Genomic DNA, 25,392 nt, shown 5'->3' with positions numbered 1-25,392 from the left:
ATAAAATGGGGGGGGGGGGGACACACGACACACTTCACACTTACTCCTTAAAAATTTTACCCTCTGTGTTCCTACAAGTTGTGGCTTAGAAGAGTCTAGAAATGAGGCGCCTGAGGGGGGACATGATTGAGACATACAAAATCATGCATGGGATGGACAGAGTGGATAGGGAGACGCTCTTTTCCCTCTCGCATAACACCAGAACCAGGGGACATCCACGAATGTTGAATGTTAGGACAGACAGAAGAAAATATTTCTTTACCCAGCGTGTAATTAGTCTGTGGAACTCTTTGCCATATGAAGTAGTGATGGCATCTTGCTTGGATGCCTTTAAGAGGGGATTGGACAAATTTCTGGAGGAAAAGTTCATTACGGGTTACAAGTCATAGTAGGTATGTGCAAGCTCTTGGTTTTAGAGGCAGGCTGCCTCTGATTGCCAGATGCAGGGGAGGGCACCGGGACGCAGGTTGTGTCTGTTGTCTTGTGCGCTCCCTGGGGCATTTGGTGGGCCACTGTGAGATACAGGAAGATGGACTAGATGGGCCTTTGGCCTGATCCAGCAGGGCTCTTCTTATGTTCTTATGGTCGTATGTTCTTATGCTTGGATGGTTCAAACATTCTGTATAAAGAGACATGGCAGAATTGTTCTTCTGCTGGAGGCTGATTGGGAGGAGGCCAGGCCAGAACAGGTGACTGCAGTAGGTAGCATTTTCTATGGGTAGCCTCTCCTTAGGTTCATGGGAGACTTGTGTACTGCAATCTTACATATTCTTTCCTGGGAGTAAGTCCCTTATTGTGTTCCTTGCACAGTTTTTGTAATCTGGAAGTGCAGGAGTTCTAATTCTATTTAAGTTATTTTGCCATTGTACAAATTATGGTAAGGCCACAGCTGGAGTATTGTGTCCAGTTCTGGTCACCGCATCTCAAAAAAGACATAGTGGAAATGGAAAAGGTGCAAAAGAGAGCGACTAAGATGATTACGGGGCTGGGGCACCTTCCTTATGAGGAAAGGCTACGTCGTTTGGGCCTCTTCAGCCTAGAAAAGAGGCGCCTGAGGGGGGACATGATTGAGACATACAAAATTATGCAGGGGATGGACAGAGTGGATAGGGAGATGCTCTTTACACTCTCACATAACACCAGAACCAGGGGACATCCACTAAAATTGAGTGTTGGGAGGGTTAGGACAGACAAAAGAAAATATTTCTTTACTCAGCGTGTGGTTGGTCTGTGGAACTCCTTGCCACAGGATGTGGTGACAGCATCTGGCCTGGATGCCTTTAAAAGGGGATTGGACAAGTTTCTGGAGGAAAAATCCATTATGGGGTACAAGCCATGATGTGTATGCGCAACCTCCTGATTTTAGAAATGGGCTATGTCAGAAGGCCAGATGCAAGGGAGGGCACCAGGATGAGGTCTCTTGTTATCTGGTGTGCTCCCTGGGGCATTTGGTGGGCCGCTGTGAGATACAGGAAGCTGGACTAGATGGGCCTACGGCCTGATCCAGTGGGGCTGTTCTTATGTTCTTATTTCTGCTCAACGTTGCATACAGGCAACAGGGATCAAATGTACATCTGTGGGCTGGGCAGAAATGGGTTAAAAGGATCACATGTGTGAAGGAGGTTTCATATGAGACACACAGTAAGGAGGTAGATGTTCTCTTTCCTGTTCAGATCATTGGGAAGTAGATTAATGTGGCTTGCTCCCATGGTAGGTTGCAGGGAGGAAGTGGCAGCAGACTCAGGGTGAAGGGCACCCTGAATTCACCATCTGATGCTGAGGCAGGCTGCATGGGGTCACCTCATGCCTGAGCTGGCAGTGTGTCAGCTTCATCTTTCTGGGGAAGGGGCTTGGCAACTCAGGCCATCTGTGCCAGCAATTTCCCAGCCAACAGCACAATCTTAAGCATGTTTCCTCAGGCATATACTCCAAGCCACTCCCTGTCCGGCCTCACGTCAGGGCTATATCTTCCAAAGAGGCAGCAATGATGTCCTGGGCTTCTTAGTGGTTCACCTCCATTGCCAAGTGTAGTGGCATAGCTAGAGGGAGTGTAAAGCACTAAGTTTTGCAAGCACCTGAACATGCTGTGCAAGCGGCCCATCCCCTTCGGAGCCATTCCGGGTGGTGGAAGCAAAACAGAGGCAAACACCCCAAATGGAACTATATCTCATAAGAACATAAGAACATAAGAACAGCCCCACTGGATCAGGCCATAGGCCCATCTAGTCCAGCTTCCTGTATCTCACAGCAGCCCACCAAATGCCCCAGGGAGCACACCAGATAACAAGAGACCTCATCCTGGTGCCCTCCCTTGCATCTGGCATTCTGACATAACCCATTTCTAAAATCAGGAGGTTGCGCATACACATCATGGCTTGTACCCCATAATGGATTTTTCCTCCAGAAACTTGTCCAATTCCCTTTTAAAGGCGTCTAGGGTAGACGCCAGCACCACATCCTGAGGCAAGGAGTTCCACAGACCGACCACACGCTGAGTAAAGAAATATTTTCTTTTGTCTGTCCTAACCCGCCCAACACTCAATTTTAGTGGATGTCCCCTGGTTCTGGTGTTATGTGAGAGTGTAAAGAGCATCTCCCTATCCACTCTGTCCATCCCCTGCATAATTTTGTATGTCTCAATCATGTCCCCCCTCAGGCGTCTCTTTTCTAGGCTGAAGAGGCCCAAACGCCGCACCCTTTCCTCATAAGGAAAGTGCCCCAGCCCCGTAATCATCTTAGTCGCTCTCTTTTGCACCTTTTCCATTTCCACTATGTCTTTTTTGAGATGCGGCGACCAGAACTGGACACAATACTCCAGGTGTGGCCTTACCATAGATTTGTACATCTCCAAATGGGTTGTACTCCCAAACGGAACTGTAGATCAAAGTAATATTCAGCTCTGTGCGCTCCTTATCTAGATATCTTTATTTTCCCAGCAAGAGTCACTCTGATGTTGATAAAGCTTGTCAAAGTTAGATAGTCCTACTTCACATCTTCCTGGAGAACACAAGCCCTGCTGTGCTAGATCAGTTCAAGGTCTAGCACTGTATTCAGTAGCACTCAGAGGACATGTTTGTTGATGCTCAGCTTGGCGAGATTCTCCAGTTTGCCACACACACCCTCCTCCCTGGGTCCTGCTGGCACCGGGACCAGGCACTCCAGGACCAGGTCCAGACCAGGACCAGGCACACCAAACAGGCACTGTTTGGGGGAAACAAACAAACCAAAGCCATCCAGGTTGCTTTAATGAATTTTATTGCATGCCACTATGCTTTCAATAGAAAAAAGCCTAATTTTTAAAGAATAAACAACACTGTTGGAGTGTGTGGAGCCCTCACATGTCGCATTTGACGTCATTCTGCCACAACCCTTTAACGAAAGGGAGCATTTCTGTCATGCCCATATTGCAGGTGGGAAACTGAGGCTGATGGAGTGGTTTGCCTCAGCCCATAGTGAGGTGGCGGAAGGAAGAGGAGAATGATGCAACCACTCAGGTCAAGCATCCAGCACCTAAACAGAACAATATGACCTGAGAGCTGACCAGAGGGGATACCAAGCTTGTTTTTTCTTTCCCAGTAAGCCTCCTGCAGATTCTCAGGCTGACTGCCTGTCCCTTCCCAATTTGTCGAATCCTGCCGACTAAGACAATTTGTCCCGTTCAAATATTCTGACTCCCTTCTAATGCCCACCTTTTGGCTAATTAATGCCTTCTTTTCTAAAGAACAGCAGCTGTGGTATGCAAAGGAATTGACTAGAACTCCTTATCAGTTTGTGCAATTAACAGTAATTTATTGCTCCAAACACGGACATTCCCTGCACTTCCTCTTGTCCAGAAGTTTTCCCTCCCCAAAACTCCACTTAACTTAGTGGGTAAAGGTTTGAAGCCTCCAGTCCAAGTCCAATCCTATCTCCCAAAGCACAGTTCAGTCTTCAAAGCACAGTCCAGTTCAGTCTTCCCAGTCCAGTCTTCTGCAGCAGAGTCCCTCCTCCAGCAGAGTGTCTCCTTCAGCAGGGTCCTGGCAGTCCTTTCTTCTGTGTCCTCTCCAACAGAATCCTGGCAGTCCCCTTCTCCCATAGGTCCTGGTCCATCTGTGTTCCATAGGTCTGGGTCCTTTGCTCGTTCGCCTCCTTGCCTTTTAGCCTTGGGTGTTCTGTTATCCAAAATGCAGTTCAGCTGTGAGCTACCTTGTTAACCCATGACCATTCAAAGGTCAAATGATGGTCAAATTTGACCATCAAGGTCAAATGAAGCTCAAATGATGTCAAATGATGTCAAAAGGTCAAATGATGGTCAAATTTGACCATCAAGGTCAAATGAAGCTCAAGTGTCCATCAGTCTCCATTGGCCTTGATTGACTGCAGCTGTGGAGCCAGTCCTGCCCTTCCCAGAGCTGTCAACCAGCTGTCAAAACATGGGATCACTGTCAACACCACATCACCCACCTGATGATCTTCTGATCTTCCATTACACTGCCTTCCATCTCTCTGCCTCTCTCAAGATGCTCAGCTGGCCCTGCCTCTCTTGCAGTCCTATCCACTTATGTAAAGTTTTTCCTTCTGACCACAAGCCTGGCAATGTATGAACCTCTGTGAAGGTCTCCCAAAATGTGCTGCATAAACCAGCTGTGCCAAGAGTGAGCTCAGGCAATACTTTTTTTTATAATTATAATTTTATTTTAAAATACCAAAAATTAACAAACTCAAAAAATTAGAAATAAAAAATGAAACTAAAAATGAAAATAAAAACAGATATTGAAAGTTGTGTGGGAAATGCACAGTTCTAAATTTACATTTCTTAGATAGTCTGCATAATCATATAACATACTAGGTATTCTACCTTAAACATTTTATTTAATTATTCCAAAATGCAGTTTCAAGAAAAAGAAAAAAAACACAACAAATTTTCTTTCTATCCATTATCTGCTCACCAAATCCATAATTCATTTGACCCATTTTCCCCTTCGTGCTCAGGAGGTCTGTGAATAGTTTCCAATTGTCCATAAAAGTCTTTAAGTACATAAGAACAGCCCCACTGGATCAAAGCTTCCCATCTAGTCCAGTTTCCCGTATCTCACAGTGGTCCACCAAATGCCCCAGGGAGCATAGCAGATAACAAGAGACCTGCATCCTGGTGCCCTCCCCTGCATCTGACATAGCCCATTTCTAAAATCAGGAGGTTGCACATGCACGTCATGGCTTGTAACCCGTAATGGATTTTTCCTCCAGAAACTTGTCCAATGCCCTTTTAAAGGTGTCCAGGCCAGATGCCATCACCACATCCTGTGGCAAGGAGTTCCACAGACCAATCACATGCTGAGTAAAGAAATATTTTCTTTTGTCTGTTCTAACTCTCCCAACACTCAATTTTAGTGGATGTCCTCTGGTTCTGGTGTTATGTGAGAGTGTAAAGAGCATCTCTCTATCTACTCTGTCCATCCCCTGCATAATTTTGTATGTCTCAATCATGTCCCGCCTCAGGCGCCTCTTTTCTAGGCTGAAGAGGCCCATAGCCTTTCCTCATAAGGAAGGTGCCCCAGCCTAGTAATCATCTTAGTCGCTCTCTTTTGCACCTTTTCCATTTCCACTATGTCTTTTTTGAGATGTGGCGACCAGAACTGGACGCAATACTCCAGGTGTGGCCTTACCATCGATTTGTACAACGGCATTATAATATTAGCCATTTTGTTCTCAATACCTTTTCTAATGATCCCAAGCATAGAATTGGCCTTCTGGTCCCAGGACAGATCCTTGGAGCACACCGCTTTTCACCTCTCTCCATTGTGAAAATTGCCCATTGACACCCACTCTCTGTCTCCTGGTCTTCAACCAGTTCTCAATCCATGAGAGGACCTGCCCTCTTATTCCCTGACTGTGGAGTTTTTTCAGTAGCCTTTGGTGAGGGACTGTGTTGAATGTCTTCTGAAGTCCAGATATATAATGTCCACGGGTTCTCCCATATCCACATGCCTGTTGACCTTTTCAAAGAATTCTAAAAGTGAGGCAAGACTTACCCTTACAGAAGCCATGCTGATTCTCCCTCAGCAAGGCCTGTTCGTCTATGTGTTTTGAGATCCTATCTTTGATGAGGCATTCCACCATCTTACCCGGTATAGATGTTAGGCTGACCGGCCTATAGATTCCCGGGTCCCCCCTCTTTCCCTTTTTAAAGATCGGTGTGACATTTGCTATCCTCCAATCCTTTGGCACTGCGGCCGTTTTGAGGGACAAGTTGCATATTTTAGTCAAGAGATCAGCAATTTCATTCTTCAATTCCTTAATAACTCTTGGGTGGATGCCATCAGGGCCCGGTGACTTTCTGATCTTTAATTTATCAATGAGGTCTAAAACATCTTCTCTTTTAACCTCTGTCTGACTTAATTCCTTGTTCAGGAGGGGCTGTTCAGGCAGCGGTATTTGCCCGAGGTCTTCTGCCGTGAAGACAGATGCAAAGAACTCATTTCTCTGACATCTCTATTTCTCCTTTTATCTCCCCTTTCCCTCCCTCACCATCCAGAGGGCCAACCGCTTCTCTGGCGGGTTTCCTGCTTCTAACATATTTGAAGAAGCTTTTATTATTCCCCTTAATGTTGCTGGCCATGCGTTCCTCATAGTCTCGCTTGGCCTCCCGTATCACCTTCTTACATTTCTTTTGCCACAGTTTATGTTCCTTTTTATTCTCCTCATTTAGGGCAAGACTTCCATTTACGGAAGGAAGCTTCCTTGCCCTTCACAGCCTCTCTAACTTGGCTGGTTAGCCATGCAGGCACCCTCCTGGATTTAGTGGAACCCTTCTTCCTTTGCGGTATACACTTCCACTGGGCCTCTATTACTGTTGATTTGAGCAACCTCCTTGCTCTCTGTAGAGACAGGACTCTTTTTACTTTCCCTTTCAACCTCCTTCTAACCAGCCTCCTCATTTGAGGGAAGTCCGCCCGTCGGAAGTCAAGGCTTTTTGTGAGAGATTTGCCCGGTATTTTTCCCCCGACGTGCATGTTGAAACGGATTGCAGCATGATCACTGTTCCCCAATGGCTCAGCAACACTGACATCTCTAACCAGGTCCTGAGTACCGCACAATATTAAATCCAGAGTCACCTGTCCTCTGGTGGGCTCCGTGACTAGCTGATCTAAGCCACAGTCATTTAGCATGTCAAGGAATCCGGTCTCCTTTTCATGACCAGAACACAAATTGACCCAGTCAATATGAGGATAATTAAAGTCCCCCATGATTACAACCCTGCCCCTCCTTGTCACCTCCCTGGTCTGTTTCCTCATTTCAAGGTCCCCTTCTGGTTTCTGATCTGGAGGATGATAGTACACCCCCAGTATTACATCGCTCCTCAGGCCTGGTAATTTAACCTAGTAATTTACTGACTTCTCTTTAAGAAGAGCCATAAGTTTAACCATCTCAGCAAGGTCCAATATCTTTACTCACCATTCTTCAACTGAAGTTATCTCTGAGAACTTTCAGTACTTAGCATACAATATTCTTACTGCAGTTGTCATATATAAAAGTATAATTTCAAGATCTTTCTGAATCAAATCATCAAGTGTTCCCAATAAAATGCCTTCTGGTTTCAACTGTAAATTTATCTTCAATATAATGGCATTTGCTGGTGTATCACAGTCCAATATTTTTTCGCTTTGGTAGAAGTCCACCACATATGATAAAATGTTCCTTCTCGCTGTTTACACTTCCAGCATTTATTCAGTACATTTTCATACATTTTTGTTAATTTAACTGGTGTCATATACCATCTATACATCATTTTATAAAAACTATTTTTGTAAAAGAGAATAAAATGATCTATACATCATTTTGTAAAAATTCTCCCATTGACACCCACTCTGCTTCCTGGTTTTCAGCCAGTTCAACCATGAGAGGACCTGCCCTCTTATTCCCTGACTGTGGAGTTTTCTCAGCAGCCTTTGGTGGGGTACCATGTCAAATGCCTTCTGAATCTTCCTCTCCCAGAAGCCGTCCTCACCTGCCTGTTTTGAAGCTGGGTCAGAGAGGGAGGCGGTAAGGAAGGGTTGGGGCCAAAAGTAGACACTGGTTCAGATACTGGTCCAGTCTTTTTGTCCCAGGTGTTTCCAGTTCGGCTTTTTCAAAGCACATGAAATATGCACACCAGACGGGAGAACAGTTTGTGGGCAGAGATTCTGTGTAGTGGCCAATGGCACAGCTATGTGATTTGGCGAGAAAAGGAGAGGAAGACATGGGTGGAAGGTGCACAAAGGATTTATTCTAGAGATGTAAAAGAAAAAGAAATCAAACTGGGGCCGAATGGAAATTGCTCACTGGTTCATGATATGGACAGGGAAAACTGTTTTTCACTCCTAACTAAGCCCTGCGTGTCAGCAGCTGTTAGAAAGGAAAAGAGAAGGCTGAGGGAGAAGAACAGTGGCATTCTTGGGGGGGGGGGGTCTCCATGGGTACAAGTGACCCTGAGTGGCACGGCTGAGGGGACAGCAGTGCCACCCTAGCTGTGCCTGCTGCATCCCTCAAGCCGTGTTCTAAGGGCCAGAGAGGCCACGCACTGCTTTTCCAGCTCTCAGAAATCCTTCTAAGACCTCCAGAGGGCCTTTAAACATCACTTCTGATTTTGGGTCAAAATCTGGAAGTGACGTTTTAAGGCCCTCCAGAGGCCCTAGAAGGCCCATGTCATAAGGCCCTGCAATAACACTCAGTCCTGTCACTGGGCAGGCACTCAGCACCACACACACATGAAGATGTGCATGTTTCTTACACATGTTGAAATAACAGGGGAGAGGGTCTTACAACCCCCTAGGGATGGCTCTGCCAGGGGCAGTCCTGAATGACAGCTCAGTCTCTTCACTTCTCCATCACACCAGTCCTCCAGACCCCTGACAAACTTGTGGCCTAACACCTCCTGTGCCAGTTAGTTGCCTGGCTCTGTAGCCAGGCAAATGTTGACACCATTTTGTGGATCCAAATCTATGTCACACTTCTTTACAAAAGCAAGCCAGGAAGGCCATGTGAGGAAACGGGGGGGGGGGGTATTTTGCATCAGAAGCCTGTGTGCGTGGCTGGGGCTGTAAGGTCTCAGGTGCATGAACAGGTCTGGGTCCAGCCAGACAAGAAACGGAGAAGCATCTGCAGCTAAGTTGTGCTTGGTTTGTCTACCACAAGTCTGCACGAGGCTTTTCTGGTGAATCCTTAGCAAGATGTGGTGTTGCTCTTAGTGGAAGGGCTGCTGCGGGCTGCTCTTCTCACCTGCTCACCCCCTGCTTTTATGTTCATTAAGTGGAAGAGGAGAAGCCGGCATTCTGGAACCAGCAGGCATCCCAGGCTCTCCAAGAGGCCCTGCAGCTCAGTCCCAGGAACTATCAAGCTAAAAATCTCATTATCTTCTTGGGAGATGGTGAGTAGCAGGAGCAGAGGTTGAACTACGTATCTGCTGAACCGATTGAGCTGGAATTCTCTCTCTCTCTCTCTCTCTCTCTCTCTCTCTCTCTCTCTGTAGGGGGGGCACCTGGGGCTGAGGGATAAATGCTGTCCTCCCTTTTGCTGCAGATATGCCAGACTCCGCTCTTCCTACTCCCTGGGTTGGAAGAGGCTGATGGAACAGAAGAGGAAGTGTGTTCACTGTAGCCCACCACTGCCCTCCATACACCCTCTTCTGTTCCATCCCTCCCTTTCTTTTCCAATTCAGGAAGTGCAGGGGAGGGGTGGAGGGAAAATGGAGGCAAGTGGGAGGCTGGAATTAGGTGCCCCCCATCAATTTGCTACCCGTAGTTGAATAAACTCAGGGCTTGCTATTTTATTTCGTTTCAGAAGATTTTAATGCCACCAGCCTTGCCCAAGGCAGGCCACAGAGACTCATCAAAATAAAACAAAGCTCTACAATTGCATAACGTCCAAAGAAAAACATTCTTCACAGTGGTGACAAAACTTACTAAACATTTGTTTATTTTGTCTCGCCTCTGCTTCTGGTCAGAGAGATTTTGCAGGTTATTAAGAGAATGTGGACAAAGTCTGCAATCACTGTTTGACCAGAGACACCATACACTAAGACTGCATCATAAATGGCTGTCTTTCCCTCCCCCCTCCAACCATCAAATTTCCTTCCTGAAAAATGATCCTCTCTTCTTTTTCTCTAGCCTCAAGTTGGAGTATTAGGAGAACAGGATGTTACCATGCATGATTGACACTTGTCAATCAAGGACACTTGGGGAAGCTTTTAGCAACCCGGCTGGGCCTGTCTCCACCCAAATGGATAGCTTGGCAGACAGGCACCATAGTCCTAAACTATCAAATGTTTGCTGACATGGCAGCTATTGGCAGATTAAATTGAGGGGCTGCATTGGCAACAGAGATCTTGAAAGGAAGCTGATCTGGGAGCTGCTGGGCAGGGAGATGACGGGGCAGGAGTCGAAGTCCAGATCACAGTGAGTCTGTCTTCCCTGGCAGGCATGGGCGTCCCCACCATCACCGCCACCCGCATCCTGAAAGGGCAGATGCAGAACCGTCCAGGCCCCGAAACACCACTGGCGATGGATGCCTTTCCCTATGTGGCTCTTTCCAAGGTGCTGACCTGCCTGCCATCTCCACTGAACCCTGGCTGGAGACGCTCCTAGCAATTGCTGCCTCCCCCTGTCCTCCCAAGGGCTACCATGTTGCTCTTTTCCTCCGATGGCTTCTGCTCAATTAACAGCGTGATAGGCAGGAATTCAACTGGTCGAGACTGTCCTTCGTTTTTTCTCATAAAGCTGTAGCTCAGTTCTTGGCATAGACGAAACCCTTCCAGTATCTCCAGTTAAAAGTGGATCCAAGGAGCAGGGCTACAAAAGGGTTCCTACCTGTGGCCTTAGAGAGCCCTGATCAGTCAACAGAGCCCTGAGTCATAGAGTTTCATGAGTTTTCCATATCACTGTGCAGAAAAGCTTTGTGGGATTGGATTATTGCCTGCTTTCAGTTCAAAGCATGGGGGGGGGCTGTTCTCTCCTTTTAAGGGGAAAAGAGTTGCCATCTGGGTCTGGGTCTGTATGATGAGCTGAAATTTGGCACATCTGTGTGCACTTTTTCAAACAGCCATCGTGCACACACAGAAGTGGTTGAATCCAAGAGGCAAGCCTGCCCAGTGGATAGAATTGCACTGCCGCCCCAGGGGCACGTCTGGACTAGAACGGAGCTGATTTCCACTGTAACGTTCTAGGGGTTTCATCACCAAGGTGCCACCGCTCTGTGGCCAATGGTGGTTTGCAGTTTAACAGCAGAAGTTCAGCACCTCCCCCATTTCTGTGCAGTCTTATTAGGATAAGTGTTGGATAAGTGACCAATGGCAGTTTGCAGTTTAAAACTGCCCAAACAGAAGAAGAGCAGATGTGGCAAGCTGAGGGCTGCTGTGGCACAGCAGTAGAGGTTTAGGGTGTCATTCAGAGCAAGTTGCTCCAGAGAAAGCGTCTTTGCTCCAGAGGAGAAGTCACTCTGAATGCTTCCCTTTGAGTCATAGTGAAGGGTAAGAAGCTGTGCAGGGCCCTGTAAAAAAATCTGTGCTGGAATCTTGCTCAGCAGCTCTCCCTCCTGGGGTTGGCTTTTGCAGGTTCAGTGGGCAATGATGCTCCTGCCTTCCAAAGCCCCTCGTTGCAGTCACAAGAGCAAGGACTTACTAGTTAAGAAGAAACAAAGCTGGCCTTGTAGGCTGCTACCAATTGACCATCCCTGCCACATTCACAGTACCACTGTGGAATGTCAGAATTAGGACGCAGCCCTGCTGATGGTGTCATTCACGGTTGCTCTTTCATTTCCTGACCTGCCTGCCCTGTTCCTGCCCAAATGGTGGGCTCAGCCCAGCTCCCTCCCTCCTTCCCTGCTCCAGCTGGCAGCTTGCCTGAGGGTGCCAGGGAGCATGCTGACCACGTCTCCTTGGGCTTTGGCAGACCTACAACGTGGACCGGCAGGTGCCAGACAGCGCAGGCACTGCCACCGCCTACCTCTGCGGGGTGAAGGGCAACTACCAAACCATAGGACTGAATGCAGCTTCCCGCTACAATCAGTGCAACACCACAGCAGGCAACGAAGTCTATTCGGTGCTGCAGAGAGCCCGGTTGGCAGGTGAGGAGGGCAGCGCTGGGGGCACAGAGAACAAAGAACCTGCTCCGGGATCAGCGCCTTTGTGGGGTTTGAAATTAAAAGCTCTGGTACCAGGGCAAGGCCCTTGGGTGCAGGACCCCCTCCCTGTTTCTGGGGATGGAGTCCAGCAGTTTCTGGTGGATCTGGGGTTAAGGTCCAGTGGTTTGTGGCTGATCCAGGGCCAGAGCCCAGTGTAGACATCATCCTACCAAAATGTATAGCTTAAAAAACCCACACACAGATGGTGGAGAGGAAGAAAACCTTGTACTGCTGCAGGCCTGACAACTGATTCCAAGGCAGATCAAAGCCTTATGGGGAGAAGGCTCTCTCTGCATGCTCAGAGGCACTGCCACTTAATTTTGGAGGTGAAGAACTGGCATTGGAGAAAACGTCTAGGCTCAGTGCTAGTCAGCCCTGGTTTCCATGAGGCCTTGCTTTGCTTTGCTTTTCTCCCTGTGCACTTTGCTCAGACCCCTCCTCCATTCCAGGCAAATCTGTGGGGATCGTGACCACCACCCGGGTGCAGCATGCCTCTCCAGCTGGGAACTATGCCCATGTGGTGAACCGGGATTGGTACTCAGATGCTGACATGCTGGAGTCGACACTCGCAGAAGGCTGCAAAGACATCTCTGAACAGCTCATCAAAAACGTTAACCTCACAGTGCGTTGATGTCAACATTGCTTCTCCTCCTTGGGCTGTAGCCCTGCCCCACAGTACCTCCCGCTCAGCCCTCAATTCCTTGGATGGATGTGGACTGGGAAGCCTTCCCTGCAGGGTTCCCAGCTTTTGAGCCTTCCCTGTGGCTGTGCCCTTATCAGCAGCGCAATGTTTATTTGCAGTGTTTATTACAATTATATCCCACCTGTCTGCCATCTTAAAGCTCAAGGTGACATATATAAGGTTCACAGGTGGTTGTCCATCCAGGTGCTGACCAGATCTAGATCTGCAGAGGTTCATCAAAGTGGCTGCATCACATACGCTCAGGCTGTGAGGTTCTGGGAATTCCATCTGCAACACTGAGCACGTGCTAAGAGTTTCCTCCAAGCCAACAAAAACGTCTCCTGCTAATTTCTGCAACTCAGGAGCAGGAACGGGAACAGGAAAAGAGCAGGAATAGGCAGTGGTGTGGCTGGAGGGCGTGCAAAACTCTAAGCCTTTCCACGGGGTGCAAGCAGCCCCTCCCCTTCGGAGCCATGACAGCAATGCTCTCAAAACAGAGGCAATGGCTCAGAAGGGGAGGGGGAGGGGGTTGCTTGCACACTGTGGTGAGGCTCCCTGCAAAAGTTAGTGTTTTGCATCCCCTCTAGCTACGGCACTGGGAACAGGCCAGGCCAGGTCTTTCTCTGGCCAGTAGGCAACCCCAACTTATGGTCATCAGTGATTTATGCAACCAGCATGCAGGCCGCCTTATGCTCTAATCCTGCCCTGGCAGGTGATCCTAGGTGGTGGAAGGAAGTACATGACTCCAGCAGGCACCCCAGACCCTGAGTATCCCTCCGATGCCAATCAAAGTGGTCTCCGCAAGGACCGGCGCAACCTCATCACCGAGTGGCTTGACTCCTCTCCGGTAAGATGATCACACTAACTTCTGCATTGAGAACCGTGGCCTTGATGTGATGCTATGCTAGGCCTCTGGTGTGCACCGGAGTCCTTTGAAAAGCACTGCCGCCGTGAGAGATGCTCAGGCACTCACAACCCACGCACAAAGCATGTGGGGTTGTGAGTACCTGAGCACCTCCCACGGCAGCGCCACTTTTTGAAGGACTCTGGTGGGGAGGCACCGCATGTCCCTGCTGGTGTACATGCACACCTGAGCGGGCTGGAGAGCACACGACACTCAAAGCCCAGCATAGCCAAGGGAGGAAAGCCTGTAACTCGATTTTATAGACATACAGATTGGTGAAGTCAGAGATCCTGGGAGGTTCTGCCCAGTGCGTCTTCTTCCCCCATGTAATCTGCTGTAAACACAACCAACTGCTTTTATCCCCCTTAACAGCCTTTGGATTTCTTTCTAGGGCACTCACTTCATCTGGAATCGAACAGGACTATTGAGCGCTGCAGACAATCCGGCTGTGAGCCGCCTCATGGGTAATGGGTTCGTGCCTCTCCTTTACTCTCCCTGTTGCCTTGCAGAGGTGTCTTCTTCATCTGTGTCTCTGAGCACAGGACAACCCTAGCCAGTCTAAAAGTATTTAGACACATTGTGCGCAATCCTATCCTGTGCTGGAACAGGCAAGCCAACGCTGTATCCAGCACAGGATAGTACCCATAAGTGGCTCAGCCAGAGGTAAGGCGAAACATTTCCCCTTACCTCCGGGTAAGGACCGCTGGTCCCTATGGGTCTCCTCGGACTTGCGCCACCTTTTGAGGTGGCACGAGTCCAAGGAGAGCAGAGCGGCTTGCAGCTGCTCCGTTCTCCCCGGGAAAGGGGTTGGGATCTGCCAGATCCCAGCCCCGCTTCCCACCTGCCCGCCCCCTGGGGCCGCCCACTGCCCACCCTCCCTCCACCCAGGAACGCCTCCCTCCCGCCTCCTCCCTGCCCACCCCCTTACGGCACGTTTGTGACCCTCCTGGGCCGGTGCAAGTCCTGGGCCGGTGCAAGGGCTGGATTTTGCCCATTCTTTTATAATGTTTTGCAAAGCTTTTTTGAGAATACTTTTGAGAGGCAGTTTCATCCCCTGATAATTTTCCCTTCATCTCAAGCTGCAGCTCGCATTCTTCAAGGCCGGTCCACCCATGAAAGCAACTGAAGCGGTTGCCTCAGGCAGCAGATTGATGGGGCCTGCCCATCTCTGTCTGCCTTCTTGCCTTCACTACTTGCATGGCTTGGTGAGGCTCCCTGCAGAACTCAGTGCTTTGCACTAAGTGGTCTGGCTATGCCACTGGTTCCGGACAGACATTCCTCCTCCCAAGAAATTCCTTCCTCAATGTGCCTTGCCAACTTTTCCCAAAGTACACTTGACTGTTCTCCTCCCCTTCTCCCGGCATTCCAGGTCTTTTTGAACCAGGTGACATGAAATATGAACTGAACCGCAACAACATCACTGACCCGTCTCTGGCGGAGATGACGGAGGCAGCTCTCAAAATCCTCAGCCGCAACCCAAAGGGCTTCTACCTCTTTGTTGAAGATAAGTCGGTTTGGGTCCCGTGGACTTTTCTGGCCATTCCCTGGTTAGAAGGACAGTGAAGATTCCCTCCTCCATCTCCTCAGTGCCTAGACCAGCAATTTTCACCGTTTTCATGGCACACTGACCTCTATGTTCTTCTCTATGGTCTTTACCTCTTGTGATGTCACTTCCAGGGGACTCTTCCAGGTTCTGCAGCTCTGTTTCTAGGGCAACTGCCTGTAGTAATGAATCATCTGTCCCTCTTCCTCTCTGGCTCCGCTGGTGGAGAAGCATGGACAGACAGTTTGTTACTACATATAACTGCCCTAGAAACAGAGCTGCAGAACCTGGAAGAATTTTAAAGTGATTTTCAACCGCTGTGCTCCAAACTCCCATGGCACACCTTTCGTGGCACACCAATGTGCCATGGCACACCCATTGAAAATCGCTGGCCTAGATCCTGACACCACCACCCCTCCCCATCAAGCTGTAGCCAGTGTCTCTGGGCAATGCAGGAAGAGGAACAGGCAACAGGTAAAGGAAGGGAAGATGAAGAATGGGGACAGCTCTGTGGAAAAGGTACATGAGGAGCTGCAGCTCAAGAGACGATGCAGAGGAAATTCAGTTTCTCAGTGGGGAGGCTGTGGGGCCACTGCAGGTTCTTGCCATGCCCTTTGGGAGCCTTCAATGTACTGAGCATCGCTGGCACTAGCAAGTGGTAGGACTGGGCATCTTTCAGGGCTTGGGTTTGGTCAGGGGCCCCGGCTTGGGCTTTTCATTCTGCTCATGTGCTTCTGCTCAGGGGAGGAGAGGGTAGTAGACCACACAGTGGTACTGCTGCAACATGGTGCCTCTGCAGTGGCCAACAAGCCAGCAATGTCATTGGTTTCTGCTTGCCATTGACCAGGCTCTGCAGTAGTTAAAATAATTCATTGGTGTGAATTGAGAATTTAAATTCCTTTAACTTAAGAACTGGATTAATTAAGAAATAAGAAAATTCAGCCCGGATCAGCCCAAAGGGGGTCCATCTAGTCCAGCATTCTCTTTCGAACAGTGACTGCCCCGTGCCTCTGGAAAGACCACACAAAGCTCATGGAGGTAACAGCTGCCATTATTGCTGTGCTCAGCTTCTAGTACTCAGAGGTGTACTGCCTAGGAACATGGAGGCTCCATTTAGCTATCTTGTTTAGTAGTAGCTGATGGACAACTTCTTGAAGAATAGGTCTAACCTTCTTTGAAAGTCATTTTTGGCCCAATCCTATGGGCCTGCTGCATCACTGGAACCGGTGGCGTAGCTGGAGGGAGGGCGGAGCACTCAGCCTGGCAGGGAGGAGGGCGAGTGGCCCCTCCCTTCGGAGCCGTTCCCGGCGGGGGGAGCAAGATGGAGCCTTACGGCCTGTGTCCTGCCCGCCCCCGCCTGAAGAGCGCCTGCGCGCGCCTCGTCCTCCAGCGCCAGCCGGCTCCGCGGGTGTCTCGGGCCGCTCCCAAGGGCGGGGGTCACGGTTCGAGGCGTCCACACGCGGCGCAGGTTGGCTGGCCGGCCCTCGCTGCAGCACGCGGCAGGAAGGCCCCCGGGGGGTGGCGCCGCCCTCCAGGTCATTCTTTTGGGAGGGGCCCGCCCCACGGCTGGAGGACTGGCCTCGTCCCACACCTGCCTCCCCTCACCGCACACCTGCCTCACCCACCTCACCCCAGACCTGCCACCCCTCACAAGTGGCACCGCTCTTCAGTGGTAGGCTCTGCCTCACCCCACACAAGTGGCTGCACCTTTCACAGTGGGGAGGCTCTGCCTCACCTCACACCTGGCTCACCCCACACCTGCCTCCCCTCACAAGTGGCTGCCATTCCTGGTGGGGGGGGCAAAACGGAGCTGCCAGGAATGGCTCCGAAGGAAGGGGCCACTCGCCCACCTCCCTGCCAGGCTAAGAGCTCCGCCCTCCCTCCTGCTACACCACCGACTGGAACTCAAGTTCCAGTGGCACAGTGCACTTCATGGTGATCACAAAATGGGATGCACCATAGAGTGTAACATGGTCACAGCTGTAAATGGTGAGGGTGGTGGCAATTGCACATTCTATGGGAGCCCCAGTGCTGGTAAGTTGGCATGGAATCCTCTGCCAGCCACTTTCACAGGATGCATCGAATGTTTGTTCAGACAGAGCCTGAGGTCCATGTGCCATTTATTAAGCCTGAGTTGCCGTTTCTTTGCACGAGGCAAAATCGACCTCGCGCACCATGACGGCATCGCCAAGAGGGCTCTCACGGAGGGTGTGGAATTCGACAAGGCCATTCAGCGAGCTGGGGAGCTGACCGATGAAGCGGACACGCTCAGCGTGGTGACGGCCGACCACTCCCACGTCTTCAGCTTTGGCGGTTACACACTGAGGGGAAGCTCCATCTTTGGTACGAGGCTGGATTTGGGAGTGGGATGCACTTGGGTGCCATGCTAGTTTCTGTGGGGGGTTTGGGAGTGACGGCTGAAGCCACAGTAGCTGGTTCCAAAGAGGAACGTGATAACGTGTCGCTATAAGGATCATGGGCTATGGCAAAGAAGGCCTTAGCTCAGAGCACGTGCTTTATGTGCAAAAGACTTCATATTTAATCCCTAGGATTCTCAGGTTGCAATCCTATCCGCACTTACCTGGAATTAAGCCCCATTGACTATAATGGGGCTTACCTCTGGGTAGCCATGCATTGGACTGGGCTCTCAGTTAAGGAACCAGGTAGCTGGAGGCAGAAAGAGACAACTGTCCAAGGCCCTGGAGAGCCTCCAGCAGGGCTGGCACATCCTTGAGGCTGACTGATGTGGTTGCCTTGGGCAGCAGATTGATGGGGGCGCCCACCTCTGGCTGTCCATTCACCTCCACCGCTCCTCCTCCCACTCTTGGGACTAGAAAAGGGGGAAAGAGGGGAAGAGGAACTACAGTCTCCAGCACTCTAGCCCACAACTCTCTTCTCTCCTGCACACTTCCTCTTCCTTTTCCAAGCCAGGGAGGGGAAGGAGCAGAGCAGGAATGTGCTGTGCAGTGGCGGCAGGTCAGGCAGAAATCGACACAGTCTAGCCCAGTGCCTGGGCGGAACACATGCACAATCACTGGGTTAGGCTGCGATAATTTTAGGAGAACGCTGGTGGTGTGGTTCCACCTCGCCTGCCCCCACTGCACCGCCTATCTCTAGACCAGAGACTGGCACGTCACCAGGTAAGGGGGCAGTATTTGGAGTGCTAACTCCAGTGCCAGGAGGGCAGAACTTTGCTGCAGCTCTTCAGAGAAGACAGTCCTGGGTGAGGAAAGCCAGTGGTTTGCACAAGGCATGTCGCGTGTGCTCTCAGTGCTTGCGCTTCCTCTTTCCACAGGCTTGGCCCCCAAGCCAGCAACAGACAACAAGACTTACACATCCATTGTGTACGGGAATGGGCCAGGCTACCAGATTACTGACCAGGGGCGTCCCAACGTGGATGCTGAGGAGAGTGGTAAGATGGCACTGACTGATGACCAGGTCTGATGGGGTGGCTGAATCAGGCTGGGGCAAGCATTTGATAGAAGGATTCCACCAGACAAAGAGTGGTCTGCTGTGCCATGGAGTCTAAGGGCCAAATCTCATGTGATAACATGAGACACACACGATTGCAGCCCTTGGCAGTCTGGGGTTGTTCCTTTTGCGATGAAGCAGCCGGGGAGGGGAGAGCTCAATGATTGCCCAGTTTTCAGCAATTTCCACAGCGATTGCTGTGCTCCAAACTTCCACGACACACCTGATAGCCCTGCACAGCACACCAATGGGCCATGGCCCACTGGTGGAAAATTACTGACCTGGAGGGACAAGCCAAATCAGAAAGGAGGGGCTCCAGTGACCGTCCTGGGGGTGGGGTGTGATTCAAAGCAGAGCCATTGGTTGGCATCGGGCAGGTGGATTGTCAGGGGGGTTAGTGTTGGGAGATGATGACGAGAGGGAGGAAGAGGGAATGGCGATGAGAAACTTGACGGCTGTTGCGGACTCCCTTGCGTTGGGCTTGGCAGCAGGAAGTCATGGCAGATGCAGGCTACGTTAAGCACAGGAAGCATGGGGCATGCCACAGTGAGGAGTCCTGGGGTGAGGAGCGCATGGCTGCCTGTCACATCTTCATCTTTCTCCCTCCTCTCCTTAGAAAGGGACGACTACCACCAGCAAGCTGCAGTGCCCCTTGCCTCAGAAACCCACGGTGGTGAGGATGTTGCCATCATGGCCAAGGGCCCCATGGCCCACCTCTTCCACGGGGTGCAAGAGCAGACCTACGTGGCACATCTCATGGCATTTGCTGCCTGCCTGGAACCGTACAAGGACTGCGGCCTGCGTGTTAATGCTGCCAACTCTGTGAAGCCCACATTTCTGGGCCTTCTTCTGGCCCCCTTGGTCCTTTGGGGCTACTAGTCTTCATCTGGAGAGCAGCTCAGGATACGTCACCCTCCTTGTCCTGGGACCCGGACACCGTTTTTTTCTCCAGCGCTACACGCAGTGCCAAATCGGAAATATTGTCACTGCCCCTGAAGGCTGGAATTCTCTTCACCTGGAGACTCACCCAAGTCTGAGCCTGTGCATGTCCAGAAGTGTTGTAAAACTGTTCAATTCAAATTATTATTATTAACAGTATTTATATACCGCTTTTCAACTAAAGTTCACAAAGCGGTTTACAGAGAAAAATCAAATAACTAAATGGCTCCCTGTCCCAAAAGGGCTCACAATCTAAAAAGAAGCAAAAGAATACCAGCAGACAGCCACTAGAACAGACACTGCTGGGGTGAGGTGGGCCAGTTACTCTCCCCCTGCTAAAAAAAGGAGCACCCACTTGAAAAAGTGCCTCTTACCAAATTAGCAGGGGTAAATTTGGCATTTACCAAATTTGGCATTTACCAAATTGGCTTTCATTCAAAGACAAAGTTGGGTAATTAGCATATTCTTACCTCCCCTGAGCCCTTCAGATGGGACGCACCAGGAGTCCAGTTAATCAGTCAGTCAGTCAGTCAGTTTGCCCATGCAGACAAAACAGCTCTGGCCTTTTAATTCAACATAATGAAAAGCAGAAAAATACAGCGCAACTTTTCTGTACAAAGAGCCCTACTGCCCAGGCAGCGCCACCTGCTGGTCAGCAGTGGGGAGGGGTAGGAGGCCGGAGAGGGGCCAGTCACAACAGATCTGACCGTGCCTAATGTTGGAATGATGCTGGCTTGGAGGGGTGGCTGGGCTGGGCTGGGCCATGGCACACCAGGGTGGGCAAAAGCACGACTGAACTGCTCTCCCATTCTCCCTTGCTGAACCACAGCTGCGCCCATGCCAGGGATGTTGGCTGCACCCATTTCAGAAAAATCTGGGACACATATTTCTGGGGCCAAATGGCATTCAAGGATGGGCCGGGACAGAGAAGCAGGCTGGGAAACTGGAGGTACTGAGTTTTGATTGAGCCACTTTTGCAGGCCACACTCTTGGCCAAATTCTCACCATCTTTTGCAACTGGTAGGAGAAGCAGGCGGTATACAAACAACTCTGTCTCTGTGGCAACAGTGGGGCCTAATTTGGCAGTAAGGTGCCCAGGTAACTTAAGAACGTAAGAACAGCCCCACTGGATCAGGCCAAAGGCCATCTAGTCCAGCTTCCTGTATCTCACAGCGGCCCACCAAATGCCCAGGGAGCCCACCAGATAACAAGAGACCTGCAAGGCTTCCTGGGAATTGTAGTTAAGAACATAAGAACAGCCCCACTGGATCAGGCCAGAGGCCCATCTAGTCCAGCTCCCTGTATCTCACAGTGGCCCACCAAATGCCCCAGGGAGCACACCAGACAACAAGAGACCTCATCCTGGTGCCCTCCCTTGCATCTGGCTGCTCCAACGCAAAAGAGAGGACCCAGCCCAGGTGTGCGGTGATCCGTGTGAAGCAGGGAGGAGCGGAAAGCCACTTTCTAGAGGAATCAGTATAAAATACAAACTGAACACAAATAAAACATTGGCAATTTTGCTTCAGTTCCTTTGGGCTTCCTGCCTGTAGGCCCAGCGCATGTGTGCGTCTGCCCTCAAGACCCGGACTTGCTTGGAAGGGCAGGGCTGACTCCCCTCGTCGCTTCATCTGGCAAGGGATTGAGTGGCAGTGGCGGGTCCCTCGGCACACACTGGGCAAAGGGTGGGTGGATGGGGTGGGGGAGCAGGCGGGCACTTCACCAGACGGAGCATTTGTGTGCTGGGTTCATGGGTGAGTTCTTGGAGCAGTGAAAAACTCGGCCAAACTCCTCGAACTGTGAGACGCTGCCCAGGACCCTGCAAGGCAAAGGGGGAGGGAGAAGTTGAGTCACAGGCAGGAGAGGCCCACAGGTTCAGCTTACAGTGTGAGAGGTGAGGGCCCAGGCCTCCAGGTGAAAGGCTGAGGCTGGGTGGGGAACCTGGGCGGCAAGAGGGAGACCCTGGTGCATGTTCACACTTCATTCTAACTTCTCGCCTGCTGAGGTTGTACCCTGGCTGGGCCACGGGTTCAACTACACCACCTCAGCTGAAGTCCTCAGCTGCCTCAAGGAACATCCCAGTCAGCTTGTTTGTTCAGTGCATGCTTTACCTTGCAGTCTCTTGATATGTGCAGACTATCAGGGCCCATAAGGGTTTGAGTTTCAGACCCTGGGATCTGAGTCTCTCTCTCTCTCTCTCTCTCTCTCTCTCTCTCTCTCTCTCTCTGTGTGTGTGTGTGTGTGTGTGTGTGTGTGTGTGTGTGTGTGTGTGTGTCATTGGTTAGAGCACTTGCTTTGCACACAGAAGGTCCCATGTTCAATCTCCAGCATAGGCTGGGAAAGACCCAAAGCCAGAAACTCTGGAGAATCCATGCCAGTCAGTGTCGCCAAAATGGAGCTACATCAGCCAACAGCCTTTCTCAGGAGGAGGTTTCAGAGGCCCATAAAGCGGGACCTTGCACAGGCTAGCTTGGCGACCAGCCAGGCTCATCTGAACCCAGGGAGATGAAAAGGTTTGTGGGACGCTGGCAAGGCTGCCGCAGGGTCCATCCCCAGCCCTGTCCCTCTCCCTGTACCCCTCCTCCCAAGGTACCTGTAGTGTTCAGGAGCATGTTTGTCAGTGAGCACCTGCAGGTAGATGGACTGTGAGCGTCTTTTGATGCACCAGTTCTGCAAAGGGACAAGAGAGAGTTACAGAAGCAGAATGGGGGCATGTCAGACCCTGGGAATGGAGCGACTTGGTGGTGGTTGCACAGCGGTGCCTTAAAACTGGCTCTCCTGTGCCCAAGGCCGGCGTCTCAAGCCACCATCACAACAGCTGTCAAGCCCATTTCCCACACAGTCAAAACAGCCCTTTTTGGCTTGCATGGTCATTGGAGGGCCCTTAGGCAAGAGTTAGGAAGCCCAGATAGCAGGATGTGTGGCTGCAAACCTATGAGTTGAAACAGCATGGAGGCATTTCAGCCTGCTGCAAGAATAGCCTCCTTCATGCAAGTCATGGGGAGCCAGCCCAAGGACACTGTCAAAAGGCTTCCCTGGCAAGGGGGCATTACCTGGGCAAAAGCAATGAAGAAAAGTTGCTCGTGGGTGTATTTCAGCCGGTGCAGCGGATTTTCGGGGCCGTGCTCCCGTACCCACTTCTGGTAGGCCTGCAAGTGACAGTCATGTTCAGCAAGTAGAGGAGGCAAGAGGGGATCCCCTCTCCCCCTCCCCCTTTCGACATCACCTTGAAAATATCTTGGCCTTCAAAGGATGGCAACAGAGTGACCAAGCAACAAATGTAAAAGTGATTGACATGGTGTGACAAAATGGGTGGTTGGAGCCAGGAAAGGGTGGCTGTTTGTTTGTTTGCTGCCTTCTTAACAGGGAAAGAGGCTCTGTGCCTTGCGCAAGAAGACCAAAGAGAGGGAAGTGAGGTTTTTAGTCAGCAATGGGAAAACTTGTTGATTGCTGCACCCAGTAGCAGAGCTAGAGAAAAGTACTAAGTTTTGCACTGTGTGGTGAGGTGCCGTGCAAAACTTAGTGCTTTGCAGCCCCTCTAGCTACGCTACTGGCTGCATAAGAACATAAGTCCTGCTGGATCAGGCCAAAGACCCATCTAGTCCAACTTCCTGTATCTCATAGTGGCCCACCAGATGGCCTCAGGGAGCACACAAGACAAGAGACCTGCATCCTGGTGCCCTCCCTGGCATCAGGCATTCTGAGGTTGCCTACTTCTAAAATCAGGAGGGTGCAGATACCATCACGGCTTGCAACCTGTGATGAACTTTTCCTCCAGAAATTAAATTTGTCCAATTCCCTTTTAAAGGCATCCAGGCCAGATGTCATCACCACATCCTGTGGCAAGGAGTTCCACAGACTAATTACACACTGGGTGAAGAAATATTCTCTTTTGTCTATGCAAGCTCTCCCAACACTCAATGTTAGCGGAGGGTCCCTGCTTCTGGTGTTGTCTGAGAGGAAAAAGAACATCCCCCTATCCACTTTATCCATCCCCTGCACAATTTTCTATCCCCCTCAGGCTGTACATGAATCCAGAGTCTGCAAAGAGCTGGCAAAGCAAATTGGTTGTAAACGTCTTTGCTACCAGGTTTCCCAACTGGAGAATGCTCCACATAGGTGTCATTAGGCACTCTGTTCTGACCGCCCTGGTCTGCACATGCAGCATGAAGGGGCAGAAATCACAGTAGCAGAGGTTTCCGTGCCATTTCAGACTGCAAGCAGCAAATCATGCTTTCGAATGTTTCCATTTATGAAGCTCTTCCTGCAAGCAGAAAACTAGTACAGCAGGATCTTTCAAAGGCTTTTGTTTTTTAAACCTGATACTCACAAATGCTCTCTTTTGCCTGCAACCTGAAGTGGTCCAGTCCAGGATGCTACCACCTTGTTCCATAATTCTCCCACCTGCATAGAACAGTCTCGGGCAGGGTTCCCTGCCACCTGGGCAGCCTGGGAGCCTCGGCACAGCTGCTCTTTCATCTCTCGCCAGGATAGCATAAGAAACGTGAGCACACATGGGCAGATCGCAGGCTTGTGCCGTGTGGGAGGGGCTGCAGCATAGCTCCCCCCCCTTGAGCCCAGCCTTCTTGCATTATCCTGGCAGCAAGGGAAGAAAAAGGGTACTGCCAGACCAGTGACTTTACACAGGACCCCAACCTAAGTTAGGGAAAGGGAAAAGGGACCGTGGAGCGGGCCTGGCTCCAGATTTGCTGGAATCCTCAGCAAAGTGCCTTCTGGTGGGCCACCTCTTACATTGGAGCCCCCCTCCCCCCGGGTTCATAAGGGGAGTTTACCTGGGCATGACATTTCGCTCAGTGGCTGTTGGCTGCCATTTTCTCCCAATTTGCCCAACATACCACAGTTCTGGGCGTTGTGGGGAAAATGACAACTTCCAGTGGTGACTGCCACTATCTCCATACGATGCCTTGAACTCTGATTGTTCAGGGATATTCTGGAGGGGAAAAATGGCAGCTGCCAGCAACTGGGCCCAAACCAGCTGGGCTCTCTTCCTAAGGAGGACATGCACGGGCAGATGGTAGCAGCAGTCTCTGCTGGTGTACTGGGACCTGGCAGCTGTTTGAGGCTCTCACCTGCAGATGCCAGGCTTGCTAACAGCACAGGACATCTGATTGGGAAAGACAGATTGCAAGGTCCTTGTCTGTCTAGACTGGGATGGAGTGATGCTGTTTGACAACACCCTGAGGCTCTGTCAATCACCCCAAACCATCCTCAGATAGCTTCTGTTGGCTTTCAGAATACAAACTGTCTTGTGGGACCTTGATTCCCTGCAGAGTGAAGCTGCACGTCCCTGCGAAAGTACGTACGTAGTAGGCGAGTTTCAGTCCTCCCATGTCAGCAATGTTCTCCCCGAGTGTGTGCTTCCCGTTCACCTGCAGGACGAACAGCAGAGTCAGGAAGGAAGAACCTGGCTCAGTTTCCCCCACCTGGGAGGACCTGGCCCTGACCTTCTTTGTACCCTCATGTCATTTTGAAAGCACACAGCCAGAAGTGTGAAGTTAGGCAATACCCAACACCCTTCTCCCAACCTCTCTGTGGAAAACAGAGAAAAGGCTTCGGGAGCTAGCAAGGGGCAAATGGGCCAACTAGAAGAAAATGGAAGACAGAAGACAATCAGCCTGATCAGAGGCAAAGTTCAAAACAAGTTTATAACTAGATTTTAGTTATAGAAGTTTATAACTAAAGTTTATAATTAAAGTTTAC

The 25,392-nt window shown here is 50.6% G+C and overlaps 2 protein-coding genes across 3 annotated transcripts in view; one reads left to right on the top strand and one right to left on the bottom strand.

Annotated features, from left to right (window-relative positions):
* Nucleotides 1–8,431: 8,431 nt before the first annotated feature.
* Nucleotides 8,432–19,614, top strand: LOC136645344 (intestinal-type alkaline phosphatase 1-like). Its single transcript, XM_066621574.1, has 10 exons — nt 8,432–8,435; nt 9,207–9,385; nt 11,904–12,078; nt 12,585–12,757; nt 13,530–13,664; nt 14,113–14,185; nt 15,091–15,225; nt 17,416–17,607; nt 18,560–18,676; nt 19,352–19,614. Exons 1-10 carry the CDS (start codon nt 8,432–8,434, stop codon nt 19,612–19,614), a joined length of 1,446 nt encoding a protein of 481 aa, XP_066477671.1.
* Nucleotides 19,615–21,390: 1,776 nt separating this feature from the next.
* ECEL1 (endothelin converting enzyme like 1) overlaps nt 21,391–25,392 on the bottom strand; it is a 58,135-nt gene continuing 54,133 nt past the window's right edge. For both annotated transcript variants that reach the window (XM_066618976.1, XM_066618977.1), the window contains exons 14-17: nt 24,996–25,061; nt 22,725–22,820; nt 22,265–22,341; nt 21,391–21,490 (exon numbers count right to left, since the gene is read on the bottom strand). In XM_066618976.1, coding sequence (XP_066475073.1) covers nt 21,391–21,490; nt 22,265–22,341; nt 22,725–22,820; nt 24,996–25,061 — 339 coding nt within the window. The remainder of the gene's footprint in view (nt 21,491–22,264; nt 22,342–22,724; nt 22,821–24,995; nt 25,062–25,392) is intronic.

The sequence above is a fragment of the Tiliqua scincoides genome, chromosome 3 (genome assembly GCF_035046505.1).
Source record: "Tiliqua scincoides isolate rTilSci1 chromosome 3, rTilSci1.hap2, whole genome shotgun sequence".
Taxonomy (NCBI): domain Eukaryota; kingdom Metazoa; phylum Chordata; class Lepidosauria; order Squamata; family Scincidae; genus Tiliqua; species Tiliqua scincoides.
Note: the sequence above shows the minus strand (reverse complement) of the source record. Positions and strands in the feature narration are given on the sequence as shown.